The sequence below is a fragment of the Kryptolebias marmoratus genome, linkage group LG3, assembly GCF_001649575.2.
Source record: "Kryptolebias marmoratus isolate JLee-2015 linkage group LG3, ASM164957v2, whole genome shotgun sequence".
NCBI lineage: Eukaryota > Metazoa > Chordata > Actinopteri > Cyprinodontiformes > Rivulidae > Kryptolebias > Kryptolebias marmoratus.
This window is the reverse complement of record NC_051432.1, coordinates 18,406,173-18,420,733: the sequence shown is the minus strand read 5'-3', so window position 1 is coordinate 18,420,733 and position 14,561 is coordinate 18,406,173. Positions and strand designations below refer to the sequence as shown.

At 43.7% G+C, this 14,561-nt stretch overlaps 2 protein-coding genes across 6 annotated transcripts in view; one reads left to right on the top strand and one right to left on the bottom strand.

The window, feature by feature from the left end:
- The window catches only part of LOC108229982 (calmodulin-regulated spectrin-associated protein 3), an 18,417-nt gene extending 11,217 nt beyond the window's left edge, over nucleotides 1-7,200 (top strand). For 3 of the 4 annotated variants that reach the window (XM_017405725.3, XM_017405742.3, XM_017405734.3), the window contains 12 exons: nucleotides 831-970; nucleotides 1,148-1,241; nucleotides 1,335-1,386; nucleotides 1,714-1,775; nucleotides 1,854-1,884; nucleotides 2,035-4,465; nucleotides 4,590-4,711; nucleotides 5,416-5,702; nucleotides 5,795-5,894; nucleotides 6,039-6,151; nucleotides 6,255-6,373; nucleotides 6,468-7,200. In XM_017405725.3, the coding sequence (XP_017261214.1) occupies nucleotides 831-970; nucleotides 1,148-1,241; nucleotides 1,335-1,386; nucleotides 1,714-1,775; nucleotides 1,854-1,884; nucleotides 2,035-4,465; nucleotides 4,590-4,711; nucleotides 5,416-5,702; nucleotides 5,795-5,894; nucleotides 6,039-6,151; nucleotides 6,255-6,373; nucleotides 6,468-6,809 (3,893 nt within the window). In that variant the 3' untranslated portion in view covers nucleotides 6,810-7,200. The remainder of the gene's footprint in view (nucleotides 1-830; nucleotides 971-1,147; nucleotides 1,242-1,334; nucleotides 1,387-1,713; nucleotides 1,776-1,853; nucleotides 1,885-2,034; nucleotides 4,466-4,589; nucleotides 4,712-5,415; nucleotides 5,703-5,794; nucleotides 5,895-6,038; nucleotides 6,152-6,254; nucleotides 6,374-6,467) is intronic. The other variant, XM_017405750.3, reaches the window with a different exon arrangement.
- A 1,121-nt stretch (nucleotides 7,201-8,321) lies between these two features.
- On the bottom strand, nucleotides 8,322-14,281 carry soul5l (heme-binding protein soul5, like). Of its 2 annotated transcripts, XM_017405760.3 has the most exons (7): nucleotides 14,152-14,281; nucleotides 13,453-13,512; nucleotides 12,658-12,739; nucleotides 12,447-12,567; nucleotides 12,227-12,366; nucleotides 11,665-11,828; nucleotides 8,322-11,181 (listed from the first exon to the last, which is right to left on the bottom strand). In XM_017405760.3, coding segments are annotated over exons 1-7 (1,071 nt in total). In that variant the 5' UTR covers nucleotides 14,154-14,281; the 3' UTR covers nucleotides 8,322-10,679. The 2 variants fall into 2 exon arrangements, with proteins under 2 accessions (XP_017261249.1, XP_024859597.1); XM_025003829.2 differs by lacking the exons at nucleotides 13,453-13,512; nucleotides 14,152-14,281 and adding an exon at nucleotides 12,828-12,946.
- Nucleotides 14,282-14,561: the final 280 nt, after the last annotated feature.

The window sequence follows — 14,561 nt, the reverse complement described above, 5'->3', positions numbered from 1 at the left end:
TAGTCCTAATGCCCCCCCCTGCCACACAACACCTTTCCCTTTTATTTCAGACTAAATCAGCCAATCAGGTGTTCCCAATAACTACCTGCAGCAGCTCACTCAGTCACCTGACAGGGTCATCACATCTTTGATTTCAAAGTTTTTCTCATGACTTTAGTTGCTTTTTCACTCATTTTCTGTCCAGTTTTTGTACCTGATCATGACAGCAATTATTGCAGGATGGATTAACCTAAAAATCTGTCTACAGCAGATGAACAGTATCTGAAAGTCACGTCTTTTCAAAAAAAAGAAAAAAGAAATCTAGTTAAAACTTTACACACACCAGACAGATGCATCATCCTTCAGTTGACCTTTGACTGTGTGATGTGTTTTCAGCATATATCTCTTCAGGAATCATCTTGTTGGAGCTAAAATACTGCCTATGTTATCTTTGGTGTTTTTATGCAAGCAGTTTTAACTAAAGAAAAGGGAACACATTGTGAAAGGCTGTTAGCAAGTTCGTAAAGATGCTATTTAAAATGGTACTAAAATTGCTAAATCCTTTGAGCACAACACTGTTTCATCTGTTGAATTTACAAGCCTTTTTATTCCTGAATAATTCATAAGTCCGAGTTGAGTGGCTGAACAAACATAAAAATGTTCTTCTGAAAATAGTCAGGTACTTGACTGAAAAAGCAGAAATCGGTAAAAAATAAACCTTCTTTAAAAGATCAAAAGAAAATGTCCTGCGAAGGGAAAATAAATAAGAGATGACTCAAAACCTTTGCATAAAACTTAGCATCTGCAATTTGCTGTTACAATAAATATGTCTCTTCCTGTGCTGGTTCCAGATGTGTGCCTGAAGGACACCATGTCGGTGGCGGACAGCGTCTACAACCTGCAGCTGATTAAAGAGTTTTGTGAGAACAACTTAAAGAGCTGCTGCCCGCTCGCTGTGGAGGACCTGCTCTACGCGCCACCGGCTCTGCATGTAGGCACAAAGACCTTTGATCAGATTTACTGATGGCCAAAGTATATTTTTATGTGTTCAAAATTTAGTCAACAACCACTGAATGGCAGCACAAATAATATTTTAGTCATATGTCCTCCTAATCCATAAATCTTTGTTCTCCTTTAAATCTTCACGGTGACACATTCGTCTCCTTAGCTGAATATAATGAGCTTCATAGCTGAGCTGCTGGAGTGGTTTGAGGTGAAGAAGCCCGATTTTGTCAAGCCAATACAACCTATTGACCTCACAGGTTGGTGACGTGAACTCATTAACGTTTCTCGTTTTATAGCGGCTTGTTTCACAGATGCAGACCCTGAAACTTGTGTCATACTGTATCTTTCAGATGCCTCGGGATTGCCTGACTGTACAAGCCCCGTCAGTGGGAACAGCAACAGGTATCAGCTTTCTGTTAGGGCCAACCAGTTCTCCAATACACAGAATCATTTTGTCAGACTTGGTAAAAATGAGTCCAATGACGAATTCGCTGTGAAACTGTATTATTTCAAATAGCGCCATAAAACTCATTCTTTCTCCTTTTGGTGGTCCTCATAAGCTTGATGGATTTTAAATAAAACCCTACAAGTTTTAACTCAACAAAACCAGATAAAACCTTGTTTAATTTAACAAATAATCATATAGAATCCAGTAAAGCTGCAGCACAGACAACAAATACAGTCATATTTCACAGATTAGAGTACTGTATAACCATATTCTTCTTTCAGTGGTTCTCCTTCTTTCATCTTCAAACAACCTTTCGTACCCATCTCCTCCCCGGTGTCCCCAGGTACGATGAATGCATCAATGATATACATCTGCATGTCATTAAGAAGTTCATTATAATTTTTAAATCTTGTTTTCACAGAAAACAAAAGTTGGACAAAGAAACAAATCAGGTGAGTAGGTTTCAAACCTTGCGTTTTTGATCATAAATGTTGTGTTGCATTCGTGCTTTAATTTGTTGATCTTCTTATTTTGGCTTCTGTGGTCTCTGCTTTGTTATCATTTGTTTGTGCATCTTTATGTCGTCACCCATCTTTCTGCAGTCGTCCTCTGTCAGCAGTGACTTTCAGCATCCCATTTGGCCTGGACAGTGATGTTGACATTGTCATGGGAAACCCAATAGCTTCTGTCTTTCGCTCCGTCAGCACTGACAACCTCACCACTGGCATCCCTGCTCTGACTTCTCCGGCAACATCCATTGGGATGACTCGCATCCCATACAGCCCTCCAGAGGACCTCAGCCACCTGGTCAGCACTTCGGCCCCATCGCATCGATCTTCCTGGGGCCCTTATGCACAAACGGCTCCGCTGGGAGAGCTGCCGACCATCGAGGAGGCCAGACAGGTGGTTCATATGTCCGGCGGCAAAGATCGGAAGAAAGGGAGGACAGCTGAGAAAAGTGGGAGAGGAGTGCTAGGAGGCAGGCCAGAGCCTAGGTTACGTCCGGAGGGAGCTCCTGCAGGTTTCTTTCTGCACTCCCCTGAAGAAGACAAATTTCAGCTCAGCAGCTCGACTCCCTGTCGATCGGGACTCCTCCACCGACCGGTTGGAGGGGGAGTAGGCGATTCTGACAGGCAAAGCAGGAGGGAGAGATCAAGACAGCCCTCTGACATGTCACGTGATGACGACTCTGTTCTACGAGATGGCAGCATCGACTCTTCTGAAGCGTCGGATGATTTGCCCAGAAACACTCCTGGCAATATTCGACCCAGTAACGGTCGCCAGGGAAACCACAGTAACAGCAATAGTCCACGCATGACGAGCTTCGCCGAGCGGCGAGACAACCGACGAAGACATCCTACCGCTGCTGGAGAGGAGGCAACTTCCGCTCCGACCCCAACAACCCCGGGAACTCCACACACACCCTCCACACCAGCATCTGGTCACCACCAGGACAGCCCGGGCCCCGGAGGCCCCGAACCGAGCTCTGAGGCCTGGGAACTGGGGGCTCGCCTCGAAGAAAAACGGAAAAGCATTGAGGCTCAAAAAAAGCGCATTGAAGCCATTTTTGCCAAGCACAGGCAGAGGCTCGGAAAAACTGCTTTCCTTCAACTAAAAAGAGAGCAAGGAGAGGGAGGAGTGGAGGGAGCAGAGGAGGATAGTCTGACCCTGGAGGAGCGCCTCACTCGCATGGAGGAGCAACTGAAACAGGAGGAGGAGAAAGAGGAAAAAGAAACGGAGAAAGAGAAGCCATCTGTTTCCAGCCCTCCTCGGTTAGAGAAGCAGGTCACATTCTCCATCGACAGCAAGAAAGAAGGGGAGAAGGCTAAAGGAGCAGAGAGAGGAGGTGAGGCTGTCATAGTGGAGTACAATGAGGTGGTGCAGAAACTGAGCGAAGCTCTTCAGTCGCTTCAGAAGGACATGCAGAAACTGACAGAACAGCAACAGCAGCTCCTGAGCAACCAAAGACCCAGAAACACACCTAGAAACAGTCCAAAACCTGAGCCAAGAACCAAAACCCCTCCTCGCACCCCAACAAAGACCCCACCAAGAACCCCGACGAAGACTCCTATCAGGAGCACCAGTAAGGCTTGGATGATTCCTGGTGGGCCCAGCCCTCCTGCCACTTCTTCCCCATCACGACGCACTCACGTTCCCTCCTCGTCCACCTCCCCCAAAACCAGCATGTCCTCCTCGTGCCCCGCTCCTCGAACCAAAATCCACTCTTCCTCCACTCCTCGCAGTCCCAAAAACAACCATCGCTCCCAGCACCAGCCCCACCCACGGCCCTCTGAGCTCAAATTCCCTACGCTCAATCGTCTCTTGACACCCACCCACAATGTGGACACACTCCCCCACCTGCGCCGCGTGTCCCCCAGCAAGTGTCAGGTCCAGACGACCTCCTCCTTCCGTATCGGTGAACCTCAGACTCCTCAGGAGTCGCTCCAGCCTAACCAGCAGCCGCAGCAGCCACAGCAGCCTGAAGAGAACACCTCAGACACGGGCTCGAGCGAGACGCCCACCCAGTTCAGCCTGGAGCTGGAGCAAGAGGATGCAGAGGCGGTGGGAGCGCTGCCAGTCTTACCACCGTCCAGACAGGAGAGGCAGAGGGCCGCTGGAGGCAGCAGCTCAGGAGCTCCTTCTGAGTGCTCGTTTGAGAGCGACACGTTGTCCCTGTCTGCTGTGTTCAGCGTAGGAGGAGAAGGAGTGGGAGGAGGAGGAGCAGGGAAGCCCTGCAGCCTGATTGAAGTGTCTTTATCTTCTGCTGGAGGGGTGGAGGGGGGAAGTGACGAACCAACCGACGAGGGGCAGGAGTTTTCCTCCGACTCGATGAGTGACCACACAGAATCTGCTGCGGAGGCTGTTAGAGGACTCACTGCAGACAGCCTGGATCTGATCCAACAATTGAATCTGGCTACAGAAACCGGGGATGAACCGGAACCACAAACTGGACCAACAGAACGACACGCAACCTGTACTGAGACAGTTGAGGCCAGTGGGGAGAAGAGAGGAGGAATTGGATTCTTCTTTAAGGTTAGTGCTGGAGAAAGTTTTGTGTTTTCTAAAAAAAAGAAAAAGAAAAAAGAAAGCAGTTGTGTTTTTGCACTGTCAGACTTCCTTGTACGCTGTGTGAGTGATGGTGTGTTTGCGTTCCCAGGAGGACGGACATAGTGAAGGAGAGATGGCGCAGCGTAAAGCTCTGCTGTTGGAAAGGCAGCAGAAAAGGACGGAGGAGCTGAAGAAGAGGAGACAGTGGCATGAGCAAGAGAGGGAAAACAGGTAACATGTTTCATCGCCGGGTGCACAAAATGAAGACTTACAGCTTTTCGTTCATTCAGTTTGGTTGATTTAATTAGGGACAAAACAAAAACTGTTTTTTATTGTTTTAACATGTAATCATTAATTTGTACAAGTAATTTCAAGCCAATATTTAATTTAGAGACCCGGTCTATGATTAGGCTTTAACAAAAACTAAACTTTTAAAAATTAAAGTAAAACTAACAGTAAAGCAATGATAAAGGTACACCCATCAAATTATACAAATATGATCTCATGTAGGATTTAATTCTTGATCTTATCAACATTTTGGATTTCTTTCTGATATGTGACAACAGAAAAGTCATCACAGGCTTTATGCCTGATTGTAAAACTCACTGAAACAATTTTGGTACAAAGATATATATATGTCTTTGAGCAAATGCATGTTCGATAACTCTGTGGCCTGTTGAGGAGTCTTTGATGATACATATAGGCTAACATCATCTGCATACTTTTGGGACTGAGCATCTTTACAACTTTCAGGTAGTTCATTAATGAATAAGTGAAAAAGCAATAGTTCTAAATGTGTTTTGCAATTTTGAAAGGTTGCTCTCCTACAATAAACTTTGCACCTAAATTTTCTTTTTTTTTTGGTCAGTTTTAAAACAAAAGCCAAGCCAACAAAGTATAAAAGAAACCCAATAACCTCTGTTTCTTTTTTTCAGACCATCATCCTCTGAAAGAAGACTGGCATCTCCTTCCAACACCCCCCCTGCAGGCACAACGTCCCCTTCCCCCACACCCCCGGCCACTCCCGGTCGACGCGGGGACTTCACACGAGGGGAGTACATGCGACGGCAGCAGCTCAGACTCATGGAGGACCTGGACAAAGTCCTGAAGCAGAAACCCACCAACCAAGGCCGGTCGTCGACTAAGAAAACTCGCTTGCGGCCTCGCAGCATGACTAGGGAGGAAACAAAGCTGTCTCTGAGTCCAGCCAAGGGAGCGACGGGTAAAAAACGAGTAGAAAAAACTAGAGTAAAAGTATTAGTACATTACTGCTTTGAATAATCTGTTTTCATGTTTTACCCTTTGTTTCTTTAGGCTCTAAGCTGACAAAAGTCTACTCCCACTCCTCACTGAACCTTGCAGCCACAAACGAAGCAGGAAACAACGGTGGTGATCCCACAAAAAAACCTCAGAGGTAAGCTGGCTTTAAAAAAAAAAAAAGTAAAAGGTCACTTTCATGTAAAAAACAAGGCTAAAGAGCAGCCTATTTACAGTTTGTTGTGAAATGTGATACGGTGAGAACTTTTTATTAGATCCTCGTTTGGTTTCTCTGTAACAGCCGTGTGAATTCACCCTCACGATGTTTGACGCCTAACAAATCGACCAATCAGAACGGAGACAAGGACTGGGATTCTGGGTCCAATGGGACCTCACCTGCCCCAGAATACACAGGTACGTCTAAAAACAGAGACGTAAAAAATGGAGATTTACCTGCAGGCTCACGTGTTTCCTGTGTAGTTTGGGACGACGACCCTGCCTGCATTTGCATTTTCAGGTCCGAAGCTCTTCAAAGAACCAAGCTTCAAGTCCAACAAGTTTATCATTCACAACGCTCTGTCACGCTGCTGCCTCGCCGGAAAGGTCAACGAACCACAGAAGAACAAGATAGTTGAGGTAAGCCTTGTCAGCACCAAGAAAACCCACTTATTTTTGACGACTGCAGATGATGCAACCAAATAAGGTTTTTTTTTGTCTTCTTTTTGCTCAGGAAATGGAGAAGAGTTCTGCAAACCATTTCCTTATTCTCTTCCGTGATTCCAGCTGTCAGTTCAGAGGCGTTTACACCACGAACCCCGACTCTCAGGAGCTCGTACGGCTGGTGGGGGTGGGCCCGCGGACGGTTAGCCCCACCCAGGTGGAAACCATGTACAAATACAGCTCAGACAGGAAGCAGTTCAGCTCCATCCCGTCCAAAACCCTGGGCATGAGCGTAGACGCTTTCACCCTCCCCAGCCATCTTTGGCAAGGAGGAGGAGGATCAGGAGGAGGAGGAAGTAGGAGAGCAAGCATTACTAAGAAGGCAGCCAATTCCAAGTCAGGAGGAGTGTAATTACAGTGAAAATTAAACAGATACAAACACAAAACATAACTTTTATGTGCACAGAGATGGGCCCTTTGACTTTTCTAGAAATAGAAAAAAGAAAATGAGTCCCTTTATGTTCATGAAAAATCCCCCCCTGCACAACTTTCAGAGAACAGAGGAAGATTTCTTTTAATCGTCCATTGCACAAGTTAGTCACTTCTAAAACGTTGCATACTTCCAGTATACTTTAATTGTTTGAAGTACAAACGTTAGCTTTTCTTTCAAAGAAAATAAACATTATTGAGTCACACTGACATTCGCAGACCGAACAGTCGTCTGTCTTTCTATGTTTCTACGGACTGAAGTGTCTCAGCCCAAAAGCTGTTTTAAACATGAAGCCAAACGAAAGGAAAAAAAATGAAATAAAATAAAATGCCTTCAAGTCTTCGAGTAAGATTGACTGACTGAACTTTTAGTTCTTATGTTCATTATCAGTAGCTGTCAGTGTGTGGATGGATGAAAGCACAAGAGTTTTGCAAAATGAAAAACAGCCATAAACATGTGATTCAGAGATATACAGTTTGTTTTTGATTTTGTTTTTTTCGTGGGGGATTTTTGGATATTACTGAATCTCAGTGCTTCTAGAACAGCATGAATGGTTCCTTACTGTATGTTGGATAAGCTTATTTCTATATCTATATCACAGTGAAAACGTGTGATTTGATGAAACTGATAATATGTGAATGTTAGATGCCAACTGCAACATTTTTTTTAATAAAATAAACTAAAAGCATATGCTGAGGGACCTGTGACATCAAGCTTACTTTTTGCCTCTTTCTTATATTTAATGTTTTGTTTTGAAGTGAAGTGAAATGAAATTTATGTATATAGCACTTTTCAGCAACAATTCGATTCAAAGAGCTTTACAACACAGAAACAACAATCAGGTACAGAATCAAATACAGAAATACAGATACATGCAATACATTTCACACTAAGAGAAAATAAAGATTTTGGGGAGGTGGCAGACAAATTGCATGCATCATCTAAAGATGGAAGGGATGAAAAATTACTTTTATGCCTTGTAAATAACTAAAGCAATCAATCAAAACATATATTCACAGATTTTGCTGCCTAACTAACAGGACACGCAGTAGAGGTTGTTGATATGGGGGATATGGCTCGTGAAATTTGGGACAATTTCTCCAGCTGAGGATGAGTGAGGGTTCAGTGGGAGCAAACAGAGCTGAGTGTTATTGGTTACTTCAGGGCTAAAGATGAGAACTGTGCCTCTGTGCTTCTTGACTCTGATAAAATTGAATATTTGAACATTGCTGTTGTGTAGGATATTTACACAATGTGCCTCAGTTTGGCAGGTGCACATCCTGAAGCCTGAAAGTGGACAGAAATCTGGAACACATCACTATCAGCAGGAGGCTGAACGTGGTTAGATCCGTAAACATTACCTGTCATATAAATTAAGTCAAAAACCATCAATAACCAACAAGTGTTCAACAAGAGTTTGTGTTTTTATTTTGCTTTTTTTTTCAGAACATTCAGTATGCAGCTCTGAGATGGATTGGTACAGAGTGTTCTTATTAACATACATTTCTTATTGCATTAATGTGATAAGGTGTGATTCTTTGGGATCTTTGGTGCAGTCCGAAATACAGCGAAGGATTACACAGTTTGTGGAGCGCTTGGAGAACAATGCCAATGGAAATCTAAAAATTTAGTTTAGGAAACGTGAACATTGTGTTAAGGTGTGAGCAGAAAGGATTTCACAGGAAGCAGAGTACATTTAATTTCTTATTGTTTTCTGTGCGTAAGTTCTAGATAAAGGTAACTTTTACAGACTATTTTGAAGATAAACACAGTTTTGTAAAAATGTAACATTTCTTTCTACAACTTTTATTTTGTTGAAGCCCACAAAACACTTTTCTTTCTCCTCAAAGCATCATTTTACAATTTCTCTACTGTGGAAATAAACAAAACTCCACATCTCATCCCTTATGTCGCATCCTAAAAGCGATAATAGGAAGACAGGAAAAAAAAGGGAAGCAAAGGTTGATCAGTTTTTCTCTACAGCAACTCTATCAATGAAAACCTCCACAGGCTTTATGAAGATGTTCCACCGGTGTGAATACTGACAGCCAGCTGTGCTTCGGAAGACTGGAGCTGAGAAGATGAGCGTGAAACTTCAAAAATCACGTCTGAACACCAAAGAGTCTGGTTAAAAGGCCCAAAATGTTCTGGTTGACATTAAAAGGAAGAACAGTCTATTTAATTCCTCTTATTTAAGTACCGTGTGTGTCAGGTCAACATTAAAAGGTGCTAGAATAGTTATTGCTTTAATTCATTTTGACAGAGTTTTAAAAGATCAAACATTAACTTATTTGTATTTATCTTATTGATAACCTTTGTCTCAGCTAACACTGCTTAAAATCTAATTAAAGCAACATTAGGCAAAAAAATCAGCCAGTCCAGCTGATATTTTTAAACACTGTCGCTTATAATGGGGGAAAAAAAGAGCATTAAAGGTTATTTGGAAAGTTTTACAGTCAGTATTAAGGTTTAACGTTGCAGCAAAGATCCCACTGAACATGCCGATAGGTTGCTACACGTGAAGCACAATATTATTAAATTAACTAATAAAGCTTAGAGAAAGTTAGAGCTAGACAGAAAGCTTCAGTAAGCTCTGATGACACAAGTAAAGTCCACTTTCTTCTGATATATTGTAGTTAGTTCCTGCATTATATTTATCAATTACACAGATTTATGCTGCGGTCCGAACAGTTTTGTAGGATAAACTGCTGTCAGCAGCTGCAGCTTCAGTTATCGACACAATAAATGTAAACCCTAACTTTTAAACTAACACATACTGTATAACACAGCTCAGTCAGCAGTAAGATGCAGCGGTTTTTATAACCTCAGGGTGATGAAGAGGAAGCACATATGTTTGGTGATGCTGGAGGCTGCGGCTGTAAAGTTGTAGCAGAACTTGGACGCTTCACGGAGCGTCTGTGGAAGGGTCATAAATCATTTCTGTTACCTGTGTCGAGCAGCTCTTTGAGCAACCTCAGTCTGGAGAAATAACTTAATTCTGACTGGACTGACAAGGCGATGGCTAGTCTGAACCGGGCCGAGGCCGAAGTGGATTGCCGACGACTCCAGTCTCAAAGATTTATGCGAACACTATTTTATAAGCCTTTACAGTACACAGTTACTTCAGCAGAAATATTACGAAACATGCAGAAAATGTCCCAGACTGCATAGGAAGTGCTACAGCTAGCTGCAGCTAACCATAGAATCATATGTAAACAACCATCTAATGTAAAATTGATGATTGTATGAAAGCTTTCACAACAACTGCTATAAAATATTTGAGATTAAAGCAAAATAAATAAATAAATAAATAAAACGGCAACAATCCTGGGCTTTTCTCAAAATTACCATTAGCTCATCAATCCAGTTAGAAAACAAACTATTTCTTTAAACTGAGTGTGAATAAAGAGGAACAAGAAGTGGAGATTCAGTTAAGTAAAGTAACAGTTCAGTTAAGTTTCCATATCCCTTAACCAAAACACAAAAATCCACTTCAGCCTGGGCCCTGATTGTATTCTTCCAAGATGAGGCTGATCAATGAGCTGCTGTACAACCGGCAATATATTATTTGTCCATAACATTTTCTTAGAAGCTCACAGCAAAATTCTGAGCTATCACTTTAAGCAACACAACGTGCCATAGGGAGGAGTTGGTGTAACACACAGAAAAAGAGAGATATGGATGAAGAGTGCATCATTTCTGTCTAAAAAACACCGTCTGTTACACCTTCACTGTTTCATTTCTACCACTAATCCATGCTGATATACCTGGAGTTATACAATCAGACTGTTGCTAATGGACTTCATCCGTCTCAACCTCGGTGTGATGTTCAGCTTGTGTGTCCACGGAGCTGAGAGCTGTGCTGTTCCACACGCCAGCATCGTGCTGCGGCTCCAGTGACGGGCTCACGAAGACGGGCTCCGAGGAGTTGGTCGCCGGGTCCAGCGAGGTCGGGGCGGAGGGAGGAGGGTGGCTGACCGCAGTAGGGTCAGCGGGCAGATCAGATGAAATGTTGGCTGGCGTTACAGGTGGGGGGTCCGTCAGACTGACAGGTCCGTCAGACGGCAGCAGCGAAGAGGAGTTGGATGTTGCATTTGAGGACAGGTTGGAAGGAAGGAGTGAGGGCGAATCAGAGAGCATGAGCGGGAGGGGGTCAGATGGGGAGTCTGCGGACAGGTCGGTGGGAGTCGGACGGGGCGTGTGCGCAGGAGTCGGTTCCTGTGGGTCTGTGCAGACCGGCTCCCCCACGGCCACGTACCAAACCTCATTATGCCTGTCCAGTAGCTTCAGGGGACTGCACACACAAACACAAGAGCGTCAGAAAGACCAGAAAATATCTGAAAGACTCCAGCGGAGATAACTGCCCAAACCACCAACATCAGCCTTGGAATAACCTACAGCTAAGGGAAAATAAAAGTGTCAAAAACAGCTAAGATCAAAATTAATGTTGAAGCTGCTACCAATGGCTCATTAATGTCACCATGGTAACCACACATCTGTGTCTGTCACTCCTTGACAGCACTTTCAAGAGAGACAAAAACAACAACAACAAAAAAAATCTACTAAAAAGTAAGCTAGTCTAGAAATTCTTAAATATGAGCAGCAGAAGACTGAAAAATCAGTGTTTCATGTAGGAGATATGATGTTTTGAGACAAAACCAAAAGTTTTTACAGCAGTGAGGGAAACACTGGGTAAAAGAAGAGAAAAATGCCAACTCAGATATAAAAACAAAAAATAAAAATCTTTAATCAGTGGGTAAGTGGATGTGTGTCCCACCTGTCATAACCGACTCCATAGTGATAGCTGTGGTTGTAGGAAGCTCGCACTCTCTCCAGTTCTTTTGTCAGCATGTGAGCGTGAAGCCTGGAGGTGACAGACAGCATCCAGCCTCCGTAGCTCCTCACGTACACGTCCATCTCCGGCGTCTCGGTAAAATACAGCTGTGGAGTCAACGCAGGCAAAATATCAGATAAAACTGCAGAAAGGTCCATTGCTGAGGCAACAACAGCACAAAGTAAACATGAAAACCTGCTTATTTAAGCAGAAGATGAAGCTAAGAAACACTTGAATTTAATCTAAAACAAAACCCCTAAGTTGTGTAAAAATATATGATGATTTATGGTAAAACTGAAGCAGCTCTACCCCAGAGAAGTTCTGGATTCAACATGCAGCAGAGCTCCGTATCAATCTTAATGCCAAAGTCACTGATCGAGTTACACACAGATCCTCTGAGGTGCACAGAATTTGACCTCATTACCGATGAGACTGTAGCTCTCCATCTGCAGAGAAACTGCAGCACCCTGCATTTAAAACTCTGCCCCACCACCTGCTGACTCACCTTGTCGTTAGTGGGCGCTGGCGGTATGTCCTGATAGGCTGCCGGCAGAGGGAAGCTGAGTGTGTAGACTGCTGGCTCCCACATCTTGGTTTCCTCCGGGACCTTAACCAGGACGGGGGCGGTCATCTCCATCTGAACACCTGCCCACGACACACACAATGAAATAAACAACAACAAACACACACACAGCAGATTCCTCCCGTCCTCATGCATCCTTTACCTGCTTCATTTGCTCCAGTAATGTACTGGAAAAGTCTCCTGAAAGCCATGGCTGCACCCACCCCCATGAAATACGCCTCAGCATCAGTCGACACCCAGCAGGTGGGGCTGTAGTGTCGCACCTGAACACACACACGTCCATAACAGATTAAAACTCAGTGGGTCTGGATCTGAGCTGGGTCTTTTTTTTTCCTTCTTAAGTTTAGACTCACTTCATACTCGTCTGTTTTACAGACCAGCTCGTACTCCAGACACTCCTTAGACTCGGAGCAGAAGCTGGTGTTTGTACTCGGTCTGCAAAAACAACAACAAAATCATTTTACTTCTCATTAAGACTAAAGACCCATTTTAATTGGCCAGTCTTGGCCATGCCTGTACATACTTAATCAATTACCAAACAGGAAACTGAAGATGCGGCAGCAGCCGCTACAAGCGCATTATGCACAAAACAGATCTGTACAAATTCTCCTGGTTTAGTGGAAAAAATAAAACAGACAAACTCCTGTTTTTTGTGAAACCCTGACCTCAGTCCTGAATTAATTGGACATTTAACAAGCAGGCAACCTGAGGCAGTGATGTAGCATTAACTACAGCTGAGGATGATTTGTTTTTGGTCATACATTTAGGTTGCAGACCATCTGTTTGTTCGCTGAAGTAAAAAGACTTGAATCAGTGCTGATTACAGCTTTAAAGGGAATCTATCAAAGAATACTGATCTGAAACAAGCGTATCAGAATAATGGAAACATTAGAATAATTAGAGGAAGATTTTTCAATAGATTTATTGTAGCAGGGCATCATAGTCTATATTGTTTGTCAAATTTGCTGCATTACCAAAGTGTTTTTACTGAAAGGAAAAAATAAAATCCCTGCAGGGAGAGCTGAACACAATTTAAATAACTGTTGTAAAATCATGCTAAAACCCAATGAAAGCTGAAATTAAATGCATGCTAGATTTGTTTTCTTTTCCTTTATTTTATGTCCATCAACTTGCAACATTAAACGTACCCAACACGAGCTTCAGCTGAAACCACCAGGGCCAAAACAGCTAAAACTGAGACGAGAGCCCTGAGGAAAGACAAAGGAATCACACATCTTCTTTTAAACATCACTTTAGGAAAAAAAAAAGCATGGAAATAAGGAGCGACTGATGAAGTTAGAGGTCTGATGGAGGACAAAAGATGGCCACCCAGTCCTGAACAAAACACGCAAATGTACAGAAATGCTGGGCTTCAGGCTGTCTGAAGGAGAGGATGCTGCATTCAGGGCTCGGTTTCATCACTGCAGAGATGAAACGGGACACGTTTTCCTGCGACGCACAGAGGTGAGAGAGAGGGAGAGAGGGAGGGAGGGAGGCAGAAATCTGCTGCATCACTCCTTTTCTCTCGGTCCAAAGGCGTTTTGAGGTCAGCGCTGAAAATAAAAACCCCAACTAAAAACGGAGGGGTTCGTTTTTATTTCCAGCCTCAGATCTCAGCCTAGTTTTACCTGAGCAGGTTAGTTACCAATCTGCGCTCTCTGCTGTTTGCTCAAGTCAGAGGCAGCCTGTGAAACAATTTGGAGCAAATAATGAAGACGATCGAGAAAATTACGCATAATAATATTATTATTAATAATAAATATAAATAAAAATAACTCTGAATGAAGGTGGCACCGAATGAAAGTCGTGCAGATTACACGGACCTCATTAAGGTCTGGATGACTTACATGGTGGCGGTCCTGTCCGTGGATCCTTCCCACCTGGCAGGGGAGCGCAGGGCGCAGCGGTGCGATGGAGACTGGAGACTGGAGACTGCAGTCTGCTGGATTTACTGCAGACTGCAGGGAGGAGAGGGGACCAGGGTCCGCCTCCAGCCCACACAGGGAGGGGTCACAAAAACCTGCCTGAGCTCACAGAACAGATCTGATGTAACTGCCTCTGTGTTTGTCTGCAAATTATCTCAGGAACTACTGGACAGATTTGACCAAAACCAGCAAATCATTGGATATACATCTGCCACTGAATAACTTTTGGAACCAACCTGAACCAAGATGGCCGCCGCAGATAATCAATCAATTTTAGCTGGCTACAAATCAGTCAGCTTCACATACACTGAGCCAAGACTTGGTGTGGTAGT